The 16,382-nt window shown below is 40.7% G+C and overlaps 1 protein-coding gene across 1 annotated transcript in view; it reads left to right on the top strand.

The window, feature by feature from the left end:
* The first annotated feature begins 348 nt into the window (after positions 1–348).
* CDKAL1 (CDKAL1 threonylcarbamoyladenosine tRNA methylthiotransferase) overlaps positions 349–16,382 on the top strand; it is a 433,436-nt gene continuing 417,402 nt past the window's right edge. The window contains exons 1-4 of the mRNA XM_082499568.1: positions 349–446; positions 1,781–1,818; positions 3,392–3,596; positions 6,479–6,591. Of these exons, the coding sequence (XP_082355694.1) occupies positions 3,430–3,596; positions 6,479–6,591 (280 nt within the window). The 5' untranslated portion in view covers positions 349–446; positions 1,781–1,818; positions 3,392–3,429. The remainder of the gene's footprint in view (positions 447–1,780; positions 1,819–3,391; positions 3,597–6,478; positions 6,592–16,382) is intronic.

The raw sequence follows: 16,382 nt of genomic DNA, 5'->3' as shown, positions 1-16,382 counted from the left end.
GCCGCCCCATTTTTATTTTTTTTTTTTTCCCCGGAGCGGAGCAAGCGACGCCGCTCCCCGTTTCTCTCCCCCTCCCCGCTGAGGGCCGCGGCAGCTGTTCGGGCTCCAACAACCCTAACGGCCGCCGCCGCCGCCGCCGCCCCCAGCTCCGGACAGGCCTCAGCTGTGCTCTTCCCCCACGTACGGCAGTCCACCGGCGAAAGGAGCGGGAATGCCGGCCCGGCGGTTGAATACCGCGGGGCTCTTGCAGCGAGACGAGCAGGCCCGGTCCCGGTCCGCCGGCCCCGCTGCCGCTGCCCCGCCCCGCGCTGGCTCTCGCGAGGCTGCGCCGCAGAGGCCGGCGGACTAGTTTGGCCACTGCCGGCCGCCGTCGCGCCGCAGCTGCGCGCGCGGGGGCTTGAGGTGGGGCAAGGCAGCCGTGATGGCGGATTTCAGTTGACGCGGTGGTGAGTGCCGGGGCCTGCCGTTGAGTCCTCTCCTCTCCTTTCCCCTCCCCTCCCCTCCCCTCCCCTCCCCTCGGCTGGTTGTGGCGGTAACGGCCGAGTCGTTCCCCTTTCCCTCCCCCTCCCCGCTTGGCTTTGCCGTGCGACCCTGCGGGGCCTCCTCTGGGCTCCGCGTTAGAGGCGGGAGCGGGGAATGACCCCTCTGGCGGGCATCTCCAGAGCTTCTGGCGGCCCGGTTGCCATCAACCCAGGGGTCGGGGGCCCTCAGCGGGATGGGAGCTTGGGGTGGGGTGAAGGGGGTGTCGAGCCGCAGCCGGGTTCCGGGGCGTCTGTGCTGTAGGCCGGGTGAGGCGGTGGCTTGACCCGCAGAAGCTTGCCCCGGGGCCCCGAGGTGGTGGGTCGGTCTTATGTTGTATTAACGCTGCAGTTTTCTTTTGCTCCTTGCAAGCCTGGGGATAAAAGCCCGCGGCTTTACCGGAGACACCTGTTGGTAAATAGAGGAAAGAGCGGTCCTCTTCTGCCTGGATGGAAGTTTTCTCTGTGGAAAGTAGTAGTACACTGTTGGTACGGGTAAGAAGATGAAGGAGGGATAACTGAAATAGACTGGGGCAAGGGAAGTTTTGTTTGTGTCACGACATTAAAGACGCTTTTATTGGTCTTTATTTACTAACCTTCATTTTTTAAAGAGAAACATAAAGTTCTGTAGGTACAACTTGACAGTATAAGAAGAATATGTTAACTTCTAATTTTATTATTGCCTCTTATTTCAGTCAGTCTGGCAGAGTAGCTGCAGGAATTTATATTTATTTGCTTGTGAAGAAGAGATCTCATGTGTGCATATAGAACTAGGGCAGATATCAAATAATCTGTTCTGAAAAGGGTTTACAGTGTTTGCAATTAAAAAAAAAAGCTGTGAATGCTTTCAGTTAAAATTTACTGTTAATCAAACACTTCAAGGAAATAAAACTTATGAAATTGTATTCTCCTTGCCAGTCAGTCTCTTTCCTTTCTTTCTTTCAAATTTTTAAACTCCTGATTGAAAACAGAAGTCTGGAGGAGGAAAAGTCTGAAAGAACTTAAGTACATCAGACTTCGACAACAAAAGCTCTATAAAATAAGGACAAAAAGATTAGTGCCTCTGCTCGGGGAAGGACAGGGAAAGTGTGGCTACTGTTCCACCTTGCCAGTCTGTGTGTAGTTAGTCTTAAGGTCAAACTGAGCAAGAAACAGAGTTCGGCAGATGGAAGACAAATGCTTGTCGGACAATAACATGAACTCATGGTTTTGTCTGCTAGTTCTGCTTGTTCATGCCATATCGTTTTTCTGTTTTTCCCCAGGATTATTATCCAAGTGGATTTAGATCAAGCTTAAAAAGGTATGAACTTTATTTGGCTGTGTTCTTTCTTTTGTGGGCCACCAAAATAAAGTTAAGCTTATTTGTTTCGCCATCTGGTCCATTTTGTCAGATACTTTTTTGGAACAGAGGAAAAAAAACAGCAAATCAAAACCTTATCTTCCTTCTGTGTATTGAGTTGATAACTTTGCCTATTTGTACATACTGTTGGTGGTATAAAGTATTGTAAGGGATTTTACCCCCCCCCCCCCCAATATTTTTTATTGATCGACTTTTCACAGCATTTTATTCTTGTTCATTCTTTGCTGTGTTTTTTATACATCCTGAGACTTTTGATCTGGAAAAATGCTAAATACTTAAATGTCTTTGTCAAGTGCATCCTCTTTGTGAGGATTTTAAGTTAAATGTGTAATGGTTTGGGTTATATGGAGTTTTATTTCGAAGTATAGTTTGCAAGATTGACTGAAGCACTCATACTGGGAAAATGCACAGGTGTTTAACTTCTTATGTTCTTGAATAATTCAATTGCAGCATCTGAAAGTATTTTGTATGCCAGTAGCCTGAATTTTCTGTTCCTGAAATCTAGTTTTAAAGAAATTAAAGCCTTGTTTGTTTTGTTCTTCACTGTCAGTTAGGAAAATGTTGTATTTTCCCTGTAAACTCTGTGAAATGCCTTTTTGTGATTTCCGTAGTAAACTGTTGAGACATATTTGAACACAGGTTTCCAATGGTAAATCAAACTTTATTCTGATTAAGAATTACACATAGCACAGTGTGAGGCCTGTAATTAATGGTGTACCTTTTGTTTTATAGGGTCCTTTAGCAAATAACTTTTTTTCCTTTCCTGAAAACTCATCTGGATCTTGAGATCTGCTGGGAGATACATACGCATATATATATTTACTTTCTTGTAGAAAATATAATTAGATTTTAGTGATCTTCTAGAATGTTATACGAGCCAGATGATAATATAGCTATCTTATATTAGTTAAGTACCGTTGTTTAATGCCTTGCACCTGAGGACAGGAATTCTTATTTTGCTGTCTGATAAATTAAGTTATTCAAATGAAAGGCCTGTGGGATCAGGAATTCTAGGAATAGTTTGGTTTGTTTTCAAAAGGACTATGAAGACATATTGTACTATTGTGCACCTGTTTTCAGCACACAAATAAGAGCTAGAACAGCCTCTGAAGCAGGTGCTTGAATGCTGTATCTTTCTTTCTTCTGTGATGTGAGTGGAAGCCTATCCATCACATAACATGAAATCGTTATTTCACTATATGCCTGACATGATTAAGAATTCTTGTATCTTGGATATGTCATGTCAGAGGAGCTGCAGGGTTTTTGAATTAGAGGATGACAAGGTACAGATTACTAAAAAAAAATAAATAAATCTGTGGTTTGTGGCTTTCTCCTTGCCTGTGTTTGAGGGATCTTGGGGGAACGGGGTATCAGGAAATATCTCTGGGTAGTTGATTGTTTTTCTGTGCTCAGTATCCCTCATATATATGATATATTGCAGTTATATGCAGAAAAATATCTAACTTTATGAAAACACATGCAGTAGATACTATGCCTTGTTTTTGTATTCAAGTGCTTCCTAATACCAGTCTTCTCTAAGGCTTCTTGAAGATGCCTGCGGCCTGTGATTCAGTGCTTGAAGATATTGAAGATATTGTGTCAGCAGAAGATTTGAAACCACATGATCGGCAGTTTGTAAGAAAGAATATTTTTCCAAAAGTGCGAAAACGCAGTTCACAAAAAAATATTCAGACAGATGATGATCCTCCGAGTGACAGGTAAATTCTTCCATCAACCCTATCTTGTTGCTTTTTTTCATATCTTGTGCTCACTGTCAGCTTCTAAAAATAAGGTGGAAATTCTCGTTATCTCATAATGTAAAATCTCGATACAAGATAAAAATGAGCAAAATAGTGTTTATAAAATGTAGTGATTATGAATAATAAATCCTAAGCAAATTTCTTGTCCTAGACAAACTTTCTGTAGAAATCAATTATAACTGAGAGATAGTGAGTAATGGAGTATTCAGACTGAAAAAATGATTCCTGTTACTTAAGCTTTTATGCATAAAAAATTTTTGAAAAATTGTCTGCTTCACCTTAATTACCTAAATAAAAGCTGAGCTCTTCAAAATGCAGTCCTGGAGTAGCCTTTTGACATTTGGAATGAGAAATATAAATGAAATTCTGAGAATCACAAAAGAGTTGAGGTTGGAAGGAACCTCTGGAGGTCATCTTGTCCAAACACCTGCTCAAGCAGGGCCACCTAGAACCAGTTGGCCAGGACCGTGCCTAGATAGTTTTGGAATATCTTCTCCCTGGGTAACCTGTGCCAGTGTTCAGTCACCCTCAGTGAAAGTGGGTTTACTGATGTTCAGAAGGAGCCTCCTGTCTTTCACTTCGTGCCAGTTGCCTCTGGTCGTGTCACTGGGCACCACTGAAAAGAGCCTTGTGCTGTCCTGTTTGCCCCCTCCCTTCAGGTATTTATACACATTGATGAGGTTCCCCCAAGCATTCTCTTCTCCAGGCTGAGCAGTCCCAGCTTTCAGCCTCTTACGAGAAGAGATGCTCCAGTCCTTTAGTAACCTTCATAGCCCTTTGTTGGACTGTCTCCAGTACGTCCATATCTCTTGTGGGCGCATGTCATGGCCCAGGGAGTTACGCATGTCCAGTTCACTGAAGTCTTCCATGACGTGATCCTCTTCCACCAAGGATACATTGTCCTTGCTTCAGTTTTTCTACCTGGTTTCTGGAACCTGGGATTTCCAAAAGCGTACTTTTTATACGTACATCCTGCAAGTAGTATAGTGAAACTTCTTTTAAACTTACTGTTTTATTTCAGTGGAAATAGTATGCAATAACTACAGAATGTATCTTTGCATTTTTCATTCTTGTGATTCCCATAAGAACAGAATGAACTTTCTGCTGCAGTGGAATTGATTAAAGTATAGGTGAGCTCAGTTATTAATTCTAGTTTGTACTGCAGTTCAGAGATCTGGATTTTGTTTTGTCCACCCCCCCACCCCTCCAGCTTAATTTCGAGCTGGTGGATAAAATTTGCCTGCATAATAAAGATGAAAGTAAAGTATGTGTGGAATGCACAGGAAATTCAGTTTTGTTTTTTCATTAGTGTTCAAGAGAGATGTGATAAGCATAACAGTGCACCTTTATGTGAAGCCCTGTAAAGATGCATTGACCCCATTCTACCAGGAGTGTATGTACAGCCAAACTGGTGGTCTATAGACAGTTCAGACTAGCACTCCATTCTCCTAGATGTTCAGGTACTACATGTTATCTAACAAGCTGTATTTTAGTGTTTTTGACCCAAGAAAGCACACTGAATGTGTGTTGTTTAGACAGTAGGAAGTCTAAACACGTTGCACATGTCTGCTTAGTGATCATTAATCTTCCATTAACAAATTTCTATTTCTAGCTAGGGAAAGTATCTTTAAAAAAAGAAGTGCAGGAGGAGAAAAAAAGATGTGGGCAGGCAAAGGATAGTGTTCTAGGATGCGTGTCATTCTTATACTATCATCTTTAGCTCATTGGCATAGTTATCCCAGGAGTTTTAATGAGAACTTCTTGTAGAATTTTTTGTTGGTTCTTAAACCATTGTGTGCGCTAGTTCCATGGTGCAAATCTGCCATGCTGCATCTGTAGCCCAGAAAGGTTGGGATATGAGCTTTCAGATGTTAATGTGGCTGGTGGCAGGCTTAAGTTAAGAATTTATAAAGATGACTTGTATGGAGGGAACTACAACGAAGGGGTGCAATAATTATCAAAAGGTTGTAGTTTAACAGTTTGTTTGTTAATGATACAATTTTGAGAAAGTTAGTTGTCTGAGTATTGAAGTTTGTGAACTTCAGCATACTGAATCTCTTCTTATCCTACAGCTTTTCTCCATTATCCTACAGTTCCTCCCCTCCTCCATTCTAAAACTCTTTTCTTGCCACTTGTGGTGGACTGACCCTGCCCTACAACTGAGCTGCCACCCAGCCCCTTGCTCACCCCTCCTCACAGTAGGTTGGGGGAGAAAATTGGAAGAGCAAAAGCAAGAGAACTTGTGGGTTCGGATAGAGACAGTTCGAGTGAAGAAAAGACTTGGGTTTTTCCCTCTTAACTCAAAACCGATTGCTTACCACCTCCCACAAGCAGACTGATGCCCAGCCAGTCTCAGAACAGTGTCTGCTTTGGAAAGACCAAAGCCCCAGTTTTTATTGCTGAGCACGATGCCATCTGGTATGGATTATCCTTTTGGTCAATCTGGGTCAGCTATCCCAGCTGTGTTCCCTCCCAACCTGTTGCCCCCCCGCCAGCCTGCTTGTGGCAGGGTGGAGCACAGTGGGAGACAGAAGGTTTTGGTGCTGTGCAGGCACTGTTCAGCAGTAGCTATGACACAGGTGTATTATCAACACTGTTTTAGCCACAAATGCAAAACACAGCATCATGCGGGTTTCTGTAGAGAAAATGCCAGTCATGCCTAATACTGACTACACTAAAATAATCATGGTGTTCTTCCCCAGCTGTTTTGGAGTTATTACTGTTTGTGTTGCTTGTTTTATATTTGGAGCATTATGATTAATTGAGTCAGTTAGTTGGGCTTAAAGGGAAAGTTTATTTGTCTTTTAACTTGCATTTTTCATTCATTTTTTACTTAACAGCATTATTCCTGGTGCTCAGAAAATCTGGATTCGGACATGGGGATGTTCTCACAATAATTCAGATGGCGAATATATGGCTGGACAGCTGGCTGCATATGGGTACAAAATTACAGGTAACAATATCAGACAAGTCACATAATTCAGAATATTTTTTTTGGGTGAATGTTCAGAGCTGTCAAGCTGTCATCAAATGTTCTTAGCCTTAATTACACTTTTTCAAATCCCCCTTTGATCTCTTTCTAATTTGAAGGTGAGGAGGTAAAGTGTTTTCCTGGGATTAAGCAGAATGATTACAAGATGAGTGCTTTCAGAATGGTTAGGTTTTCCTGACAGGGCAGCCATCTAATAGATGTCATGCAGTGCCTTTTGTGGGTGTGTTGCTTGCTAAACTTAATTGAAAAGTTTTTATAGGAGTGGAAGGGAGAGATGTTAATTCTTGGCCAGAATGTAGCTGGTTGTCTGATTGTAATTGGTGGAACCCAAGTGAGAGAGAGAAGAAGGAAGTGTGTTGTCACTTAGTGATGTTTTTTTTTTCTGCTGGAGCACAGTTGAACAACATGTGAATGATCTTTTATTTTGGGAGGGATAATCAGTATGATGGAGGTGGGATGATATAGGATTGTATTTTGTACACTTGAAAAAGCTGAAAATCCTATTTCTCCTTTTCTTGAAGTACTTCAAAATACTCCTTGTCATCTTGTTCTGCTCCTCCCTACTCCCCAACCCTAAAGAAAAAAGACTAAACTAGTGGTTGTGCTGGCCACGTTTAATCTCCTTAAAGCAAAATGTTGAAAGGAAAGTTGTAGAAAGCTGAAAACATAGATTGATGTCAATGTTTCAGTATTTTTTATGAACATCTCATTATATTGTTGAACAGTTACATCTCATTTTCCTCTTTTGCAGTTGATCTTTCTGTAGTTATCTAAGTGGAAACAAGATACTGAATTATTTGAAGGCTGAACTATTTTAGGGAACCCAGGTGATTCTTTAATTAGTAGTTCAGCTCTGGAGTAGGTATGCCCTTTTCACAGACAAGTGGAGTGCTGGTTCAGAAAGCCTTACTTGTGACAGCTGTTTGTGTAAGACTGCAAATGAGTTCTGAATTTTGCCTTGTTACAGCTTTCTTAAATTTAACTTCTCTTTACCTTAATTTCTCTAATGCATAGTGTTCCAGATGCTACTTCTGGCTGGTCAAGATTTGGATGGGTGTCCTGTGCTTTTGGAATTTTTTTGGGAGAAATGTAGGAAAGGTGGAGTGCAGCAAATGAAGGAACTACCTAAAATTTAACCCCAGCCACCAACTAGGACGAGGCAGCTCTTCACTCACTCCTTCCCCCCCCTGCCCCAGTAGGGTAGGGAGAAGAGGGAGAAAAAGGAGGGATAAAAAAACCCTTGTGGGTTGAGATAAAGACAATTTAAGAGAACAGTAATGGAAGAGAAGAAAAAAATGGTAAAAGAATATACAAAATAAAGTGATCCAATACAATTGCTGTCATCACCCAGTGATCGATTGCCCAGCCATTCCTGAGCAGCGATCTCGGATTCCTGCCCCTGGCCAACCCCCATGTATATACTGAGCATGACATCTATGGTATGGAATATTTCTTTGGCCAGCTTGTCCTTGAAGCTCCCTCTCAACTTCTGTGGGAAGCTATGAGAAGTCCTTGACTTAATATAAACATTACTTAGCGACAGCTAAACCAATATGTGTTATCAACATTATTCTCATACTAAATCCAAAACACAGCAGCTACTAGAAAGAAAATTAACTCTGTCCTATCTGAATCCAGGACGCTTCTCCTTCTAAAACGTTAAGTGTTCATAACTTTAGAATAAAATAAGTACATCTGGAATCTGAAACTGAGGACTGAAAACTGAATAAAAGTTGCAGTAGCTGGGGCAGAAATACCTACAGAATAATTTTGGTAACTTCATATGAAGTTGAGTGCTAGTTTCTGGTCGTTATTAAATTGAGGTCTTGATTTAGTCTATTTTTCTGTTTGTATATACATCTATTAAATCAAGCAAACAAAACCCCAATGCTGAGGTGGTAGGCAGAAATTACCCAGTGTGGTTTCTTCTTTGTGAGATTAGGTAACTTCTTTTTAAGCTGATATATTTAAGGACCTCTGGAAATTTAATTTTTGTTCCACAAAAATATTGGCTGCAAATTCTGACTAAAGTGAATTTTTACAAACCTGTCTGTTGAATGTTCTCCTTTATAGGCTGTTAATGAAGCCGGAACTGAATGCAAGTGTGGTAGCTGTATGTGAGACTATGAGGTGGTGAAGAGGGCAACTGCCTTTCTGCTTAATATAGTGATGCTTCTGGTGACAAGTGCGTATGAAAGTGCTCTATTACTGCTTGGATTACTGATAATGTCTCTCAGGGTTTTACACTGGGACAAATCTATTTAATGTCTTTAATGGACTTGGAGGACAGGATGTAGTGCACCTTCATCAAGTTTGTAGACTATGCCAAACTGGGGAAAATGGTTGACAGGCTGGAAACCAGTGCTGTGGTTCAGCGGGACCTTAATAGACTAGAAAAAGGGCTAAGGAAAACCATATGATATTTAGCAAAGGCAAATGCAAAATCCTAGGATTGGTGTAACCCCAGCTAGTGGTAAAGGTGGGGGTGGGCAGACTGACTAGAAAGCAGCTTTTCAGAAAATGATTTTGGGTTTGAGTTAGACAAGAAATTGAATGTGAGTCAGCAATGTGTTCTTACAGTAAAAAAGTCAAACTGTGTCCTGGGCTGTTAGCAAGAGTGTAGCCAGCAGATCGGGGAAAGTGATCCTTCAGCTCTCTGTGGTACTTGTGAGACAGCATTTGGAGTGCTGTGTCCAGTGATCCACCTTTGAGCTCCCCAGGAAAAGAGGGAGATTGATGTAGTGGAGTGAGTCCAGTGGAGGGCCACGAAGATGGTTAGGGAGCACACAATGTATGAGGAGAGACTGGGTTTCTTCAGCCTTTAAGAAGAGAAGGCTCATGGAAGATGCTAGTTGCAGATGGCAATACCCAGTAGGAGGGTACAGAGAAAATGGAGTCACTCACTTGTCAAAGGTGTGACAAAAACAGCGAGACAAAAACAGTCTTGCTCTTGATAAAGTGGCAGTTAAGATTTTTAGCATCAGGTGCATACTTTACATTGCTCACGCTGTCCATCTTTTTGTTAGAGGAAATGCCAATATAGGAAGTTTCCCAACACTTCTTGAGTCTCTCTCGTCAATTCCTTTTTAAGAAAGCATATTATTTTTTTTAAAGGCACTCATCTGGGAAGTCCAGATAGAATGTCAAGGAGGGATTGAATCTCTTTTCGTCCTATATAGTGAAGTAGTTACTCAGTAAATACTGCTTAACATAATCCAAATTTCAAACATTTATTGAAATTAAACATAATATTGTTCACACTATGCAAAAAATAACAAAAAAATGTTTTGCAAGAGCTAATTTCTAAATCGGTGCCTCTCTCTGTTGCTAGAATTTGTTAATTTAATGTAAAACTGTTATAAACTTGAGGAAAATACAGAAACATTCACTCAGGTGAAAGATTATCTGTTGTCACAGCATCTTTGACAGCTATTACTTAGAGAAAAGTGTTTTAATTAGCCAGTTTCCTACATGTTCCTAAGCTTTTGAGTCAACAACACTTACTGAAGAGGTGCTGGAATAAAGTTCTGGTTCTTGGCAATAAAATGTGACTTTTACTTGCAGTTCTTGCTCTGTTATAAGGGAAATGGTAAAACACTGTTTCTAGTGTCTTCTATCTAATTGCAAGATTGAAAAAAATTAAAAGGAAGAGAAGCAGCATCAGACAGAGCTTTATTGCTAACTAGAAGCTATAACAATGCAACCTGCCTTATAAGTTGCCTTAGCCAAAACTGAACATGGATATAATGATATCTTCTATTTACAGAAATAATTTTTTATGACTTGTTGCAAAAAATCTTATTTCAATACTATTGTGTATCTCTGTTTAATGCATGGATTCTACTCTGTTTAACTACTTGATTTGAACTCTGTTCAGGTCATGCAAAAATCTTTCTTCTCCCCTCCCCCCCCCCCCTTGCATTTCATTTGTTTTGAAATTGTTCTTTCTGTACAAGCACCTTTGTTGCTTTTAGGAGTGGCTATATCCAAAGGTGAAAACTGAGGGCTGTGCTACAGTTTTTCACAGCAAAGACTACCTCTGGGTAGAGAGTGCAGTGTGAATTGGCAATATACAGGTATTGTAATAACAGCAGTGCTGATTAAAAGTCAGGAACTGCATCGGCTTAAAAAAGGCAAAGGGAAACCAGCAGAAGAGCTGAACCTATTTTTGTATCTGCTTTTAGAATGTGAAGATGGAAGCAGTATTCTGAACAAATCTTGCATACCATCCTGTGGGAACACAAAGCTCCTTTGTTAGTCTGAGCTACACAGAAATGTGTGGACCAGCTGCTATCAGTGTAGGGCTGTACCGTGGTACGTGTTCATGTTCGGAAAACAATGTAGCTGATGGAGGTTTTACTGGTTCTAAAACTGGTTTTGGTTTCTTGGCGGCATGACTCGCTGTATAGTTTAGATACGTCTGCAGACCTACTAGAGTGCTCCCTTTGAGATACAAGCTGGTGGGAGAAACTCTTATGGTACAGACAAGTAATGCCTACTGTGAAAAAGAGGAAGGGAGTGAGCTGGAATACTGTGAGCCAGATGTTTGGGAAAGGAATTCAGTATGTGTGCCACTTAACAGCACCTTCTCTCTGAAAGATGGAACTGAGCATGTGTAGCCAGGCATCCACTTCTCTGGAGACTTTTCAAACCCGCCTGGATGCAGTCCTGAGTAATGTGCTCTAGGCAATCCTGCTTTAGCAGGGGAGTTGGACTAGATGATCTCTAGAGGTCCCTTCCAACTCTAAAACTCCGTGATTCCGTGATAGAAGGAATTGACTTCCGAAGCAGGTAGTTATATTAGCATTTGTTGGCATCTGTAGGTTTCTTGTTCTGTGGAATGGATGGTTTTGGCCCAGCCTTCTTGAATGCATTTTGATGGATCAAGCAGCTTGGTATGCTTGTTGTTTTGTGATAATTGCTTTTGGCTTGAGGGTGTTCAGGTCCAAAGCATTCCCTCCTCAGTTGCTGTAAAACATGCTGGGGGTGGGAGGGAGAGGAGGAGTCATTTTTAGCAGTAACTCTTCCTTTTATGAAGAGGAAGCAAAAACTGTTATTAACAAACATTCAGCAAAACTAAACCGGTAACAGCTTATCTGCACTACTCTGGTTGTGTGGGTTTTTTTTTGTTTGTTTGGGTTTTTTTTTTGTTTGTTTGTTTGGTTTTTTTTTTTTTTTTTTTTTTTTAGTAAATGCTAGCATGGAACTTTTTTCCTCCTGTAGTATTGGATTCCAGAAGCAAAAAGGGGTGGAATTGTTTTGTTGCTAATTCAGTGGGCTTGGCCTTGATTTAACGCATAGAAAACAGTTGTATTATAGACCCTCAGCTTTACTTATGCAATTTTAGACTAGTCTTTGTTCAGGCATCCTTTTTACTGTCTCACAGAATTTGTCTGTGAGTTTGCTGGATGGAAAGATGCTGTATTTTTCATGGGTTCTGCCCTGTAGTTCTTGAAGAGCTCACTCCATTATGGTAATTGTTGGTGAGACTTGCCAATTTCTATTGAAGCTTAATTTTTATGGTCCATGTTATACATCTTACAACTCTGAAATCCACTGTGCAGAGAGCTTATGTCTTTCTCTAAAGCAAATCTGAAATAATATTTTGAAATACTGTTAAAGAAATCACCTGGTCTTCTACTTGTTCATTTTCTAAACACTAGTCAGTTTTGTTTACCAGTGGACATAGCTGAGGTAGCCTTAAGACTGTCCATCTGCTGAAACAGTAAATTTGAGCAGAAGAAGGAAGAAGGCAAGGAAGAACAAATGCTCTGATCTACCTAAGACTTAACGTTGAAAAGAAGACAGATGTAAAAGGAAACATGCTTAGTCTGCTGTTGAAAAAGCAGATGAAGTGCTACAAACTAATATAGACCTCAGTGTTCAAAGGCGTTGCCTAAACCATGCTTCCTTAGACTTTGGACATCCCCATACAGATACAGCAAAGTGTGCTGCAGCATCCATTTTTTTCATCCAAGTGGAAAATAAAGAAAATGACTGAGATTGTATAGGTATTGACTCAGTTTCTGAATCACATTTCAGAATTTGGTGCTGTTTTAAACATTGTTTTAAAAGTACTTTTCTACTGCACAATAAATGTTTAATAATTTTAGATTTTGATTTATTTTGTTGTCCTAAAGTAGAGATCACTTCAACAGGTTAGTGTATTCTATACATTTGTTAACACAGAAGTAACTGCAGCCTGTGTAGTGATTGATAAAGTATTTTGACTAAAGTTACTGCTGGTTTCTGGTGTGTGCTTTTAGTTGCTCAGAATCAGCAGTTGGTCTTTCCATTTTTCTCCCTCTCCCCTGCTGATAATACTTATGAAGCATCAGAGAAGCATCATGTAAAACAAGCAGTAGTGATTACAGTGTAATTTTGGGATGCTATGAGCCATCCTCATTGTGAGATATTTTTAGTATTCTTTTTTAAGCTAAAAGACAAATCTTTATTAGCTTCTCATGAAGTTCTTGATATTTAGCCTTATCAATCAGAGAATTCAAGTTTAGTCTTTGCTTTTAGATTCGTACTTTTCAAATGATTGTGATTCCAGTGCTAGTTTAGAAAAAAAAGATACTTTACAACCATTTTTTTGGGGGTGGAGATTTAAATACACAAAATAACCCAAACTACTTTTCTAGTGATGAGAGGTGTTTGTTTTCTCTGACAACACTGCAATCATGAAAGTGTCATTCTCTGTGAAGCAGCTGAGCAATGAAGAAAAGTGAACCGAGTTGCAAATTTTGTGGTTTGACACCCTTGCTGAAGAATTCCCCTGTTGTCCATAATTTGTAGAGTCACAATCCTATATGTTTTTGCATTGCTTGATAACCTTACACACCTGCATAACTACTCCTTCAACAAGTTTTTTTCAGATTCAAACTGACCGATAATCTGGACATAAAGCTTTTGGTAGTTGATACTGAGAGAAGCAGTAAAGTAACCTATTTCTGTACCTATTGTTACAGCAAGATAATGGTCTTAACAGTTCCAGCAATATGGTCTCCTGCTTTCAGAAGGTCTGAGTTGCTGCTTGTCACAAGTTTGCTTTGCGTTTTGGTTCTTGGTGCTCTGGCCTGAAAACCCTACTCTGTCATGCACAGCTAGTATGTGGATACTTGGATGTGAGTGTGGTGGGTTTTGTTACGTTTATTCTCCTTCTTTCACTGCTGCTGAAATAATTGTTACATTTGGGCATATCAAGCACAATCTTCCAAGGAGGTATAAGAGCTCTTGTCATCTGTTTAGAATCTGAAACTTTTGTGGTGAGAAGGTTAAGAGGATGAGGAGAGAGGGTGAAATGGGACATAGAGGAAAAGTGAAAGGTGATGTTCATGGGATGCAACAGATGACATTACATGAATGTAGATGATCAAGATTTCACCGTTCTTTGGGAGGAATACAGGTAGTCCCAGTGTAGCCTGAAGTGTCCAATAAGGCAATGAGTGGGATGATGGGTCTGGATATTGTTGGGGTGCGTTCTTGCAATGTAGAGTTAATATAACATCATGCTGTGACTCATCTGCAGCAGTGCATGTTCCCCAGGTCTCTGTAAACTACATATTGTGGTTTTGGCAGTTGTGTATTACTCTTACTACGGTTCCTGTGTTCCCTGTAAAACTTCCTAGCGTGTGTGTGGCTAGAATTCTGTTACTTATCACCTTATCTTGCACTGTGCTACCTCTTTGTGGTGAGTTTTTCCTACCTCAGCTTCCTCAGCATCAACTTCATATTCCCGTTAGGCAACTTTCTGTTAAGTGGGGTATCTAGCTTTGAGGATGTTGTCTGTGTTACAGGGTAGAACTACTCTAATTCTCAAACTGGGAAGTGTTTCCCCTGTTTATAGGGGAACTAGAAAGAACTAGTGTGTGTTTTCTCCTCATAACAGCTTCCTATATCACTGACATTAGAGCTTGATCTGACAAGCATGTACTGTTTGCTTTATCCCACTTATTGCCTATTTTACAGTTCATCTAAATTGAATTGATTTTTTTTCTTTCACAGTGTTTTTCTTTTGCAGTCACAGAGCTGGCAACTGAAAGTTGGGAGCAGGCCTGAGAGCCTAAATAAATCCTACATGCACAGTATCTTCAGAGACACCTGTAAGGTGCTTATGTAGGTAAATTGAAGCATGCATACATGTTTAGGGTTAATTCTAGTGGCAGAGCAATTGGCTGCATGCTCTAGTGGTTGTGCAGTAGGGTTTTGTTCTGGCAGTACTGGTGTAATCCAGAAGAATGAGTTTGAAAAGGATTGAACCATGAAAGGTAAATTTCAACTTCTGGTAATGTGCATCCTTGTATCTTGAATCTGTCCCTCTAGTAGATGGTTAAGCAATTAATAAATGAAGCATAAATAGCAGTGATGAAGTGAGTTCAACGTAGACGTGCAGGTGATGCAGAGCTTTGTAGAGTGCTCTACTGAGACATCCACGTGGTTCTTCGTGGTTTAAGTAACAATCCATAGAAGATTTATAAAAGCTAGTGGGAGAACAGACCAGATTTTTATAACTTGAAGAGATTTTTGACTATATAGTCTCAGAGGTAGGAGCAAGATCATATTTTGATCAGACCATTTGTAGGAGCACTTGAAAAAGACATGGTTGTTACCCTTGGTGACTGGGAACAGTGAAGGGTTGATGCTTAGTGCAAGCTCTTGCTAGAATTTGGTTACAGTTTCATTTGCTAGGAAAGATGAAGCTTGTCTACAGTTTCACTTGCTAGTAAAGCTGAAGCTTAGCTGTGAGTTCCTTGTTTTTGAGAAATTGCTGATTAGGACTAAGTTGTCTCAACTTGCAATGGTTGGCCTTTGCTGTGCAACTTTGCATTAAGGTGCTTTTAATATGTTTTGGGAATGTTGTTTTTTTTGACAGTTGCAGTATGGATGCCTGCGCATGTGTGAGCTGCTATTGCTTTATGTTACTCTGTGGAGGCAAGGCAAGCCTAAGTGAGTTAGTTTCTGGCTTGTTGCTGATAAGAATTTTGAATGTAGCACAACTAACCTTGAACTGTGATGTGTCTCCAAATACAGAGCATTAACCTATATTGTTATCCTCCTCTCAGGCCTGGGGGTATGTTAAGAGACAAGACTGCCCTGTGCTTATAGAGGCTGGCTGGAGACAGTCAAAATTCACTAAACAGTTAACACCCAAACCAATTTGTGTCTCTTTTTCCTCCTTGATGGGAGCAAATAAAGTACTTGCTTCTCTTTTTTTCCTGTCTAACAGAGCTGAGTGTAATTTCTGTTTCCTTCTTCATGGCCAACTTGGGTTATGTTCATGTAAGCCTGGTGTTTCTGTGGCTCCTAGGTGTAAAAATGGGTCCTGTCACTGAGCAAACAAGTAAAAATGGATGTAGATATTTTTATCTCTCCCAGAGTCCCATCCCGTCCTTGGAGTGTACCTGCTGCTTAGATCATCTGTGCTTTTCATTTAAGCCTTTTTCATCTTTTTGTTTGTTTGTTTGTTGTTATGATACCACATTGTGTCTCCCCAGGGCTGCTTGGCATGAGCAAGTTCAGATTTCCCCTTCTGATTTCTTTCTGTCAAAATGTTTTACGGTTGTAAAGTAGTCACATAAAAAAAATAATCAGGATATGGTAATGTATGAAGTAGTGTACGCTTGTAACTTTTTCAGCTAAGGATGGCTTGGAATTTGTGTATGTTCAAATGAACGAGCCTGTGAATCTGTCGGGCTGTGGGTGGGTGCTGTATGGGTGGGAGCCAAGAGGTGGCAGCATCGGCCAAGCAG

The sequence above is a fragment of the Vanellus vanellus genome (genome assembly GCF_965231255.1).
Source record: "Vanellus vanellus genome assembly, chromosome: 2".
Classification (NCBI taxonomy): domain Eukaryota; kingdom Metazoa; phylum Chordata; class Aves; order Charadriiformes; family Charadriidae; genus Vanellus; species Vanellus vanellus.
This window is presented reverse-complemented; position numbering and strand designations above follow the sequence as displayed.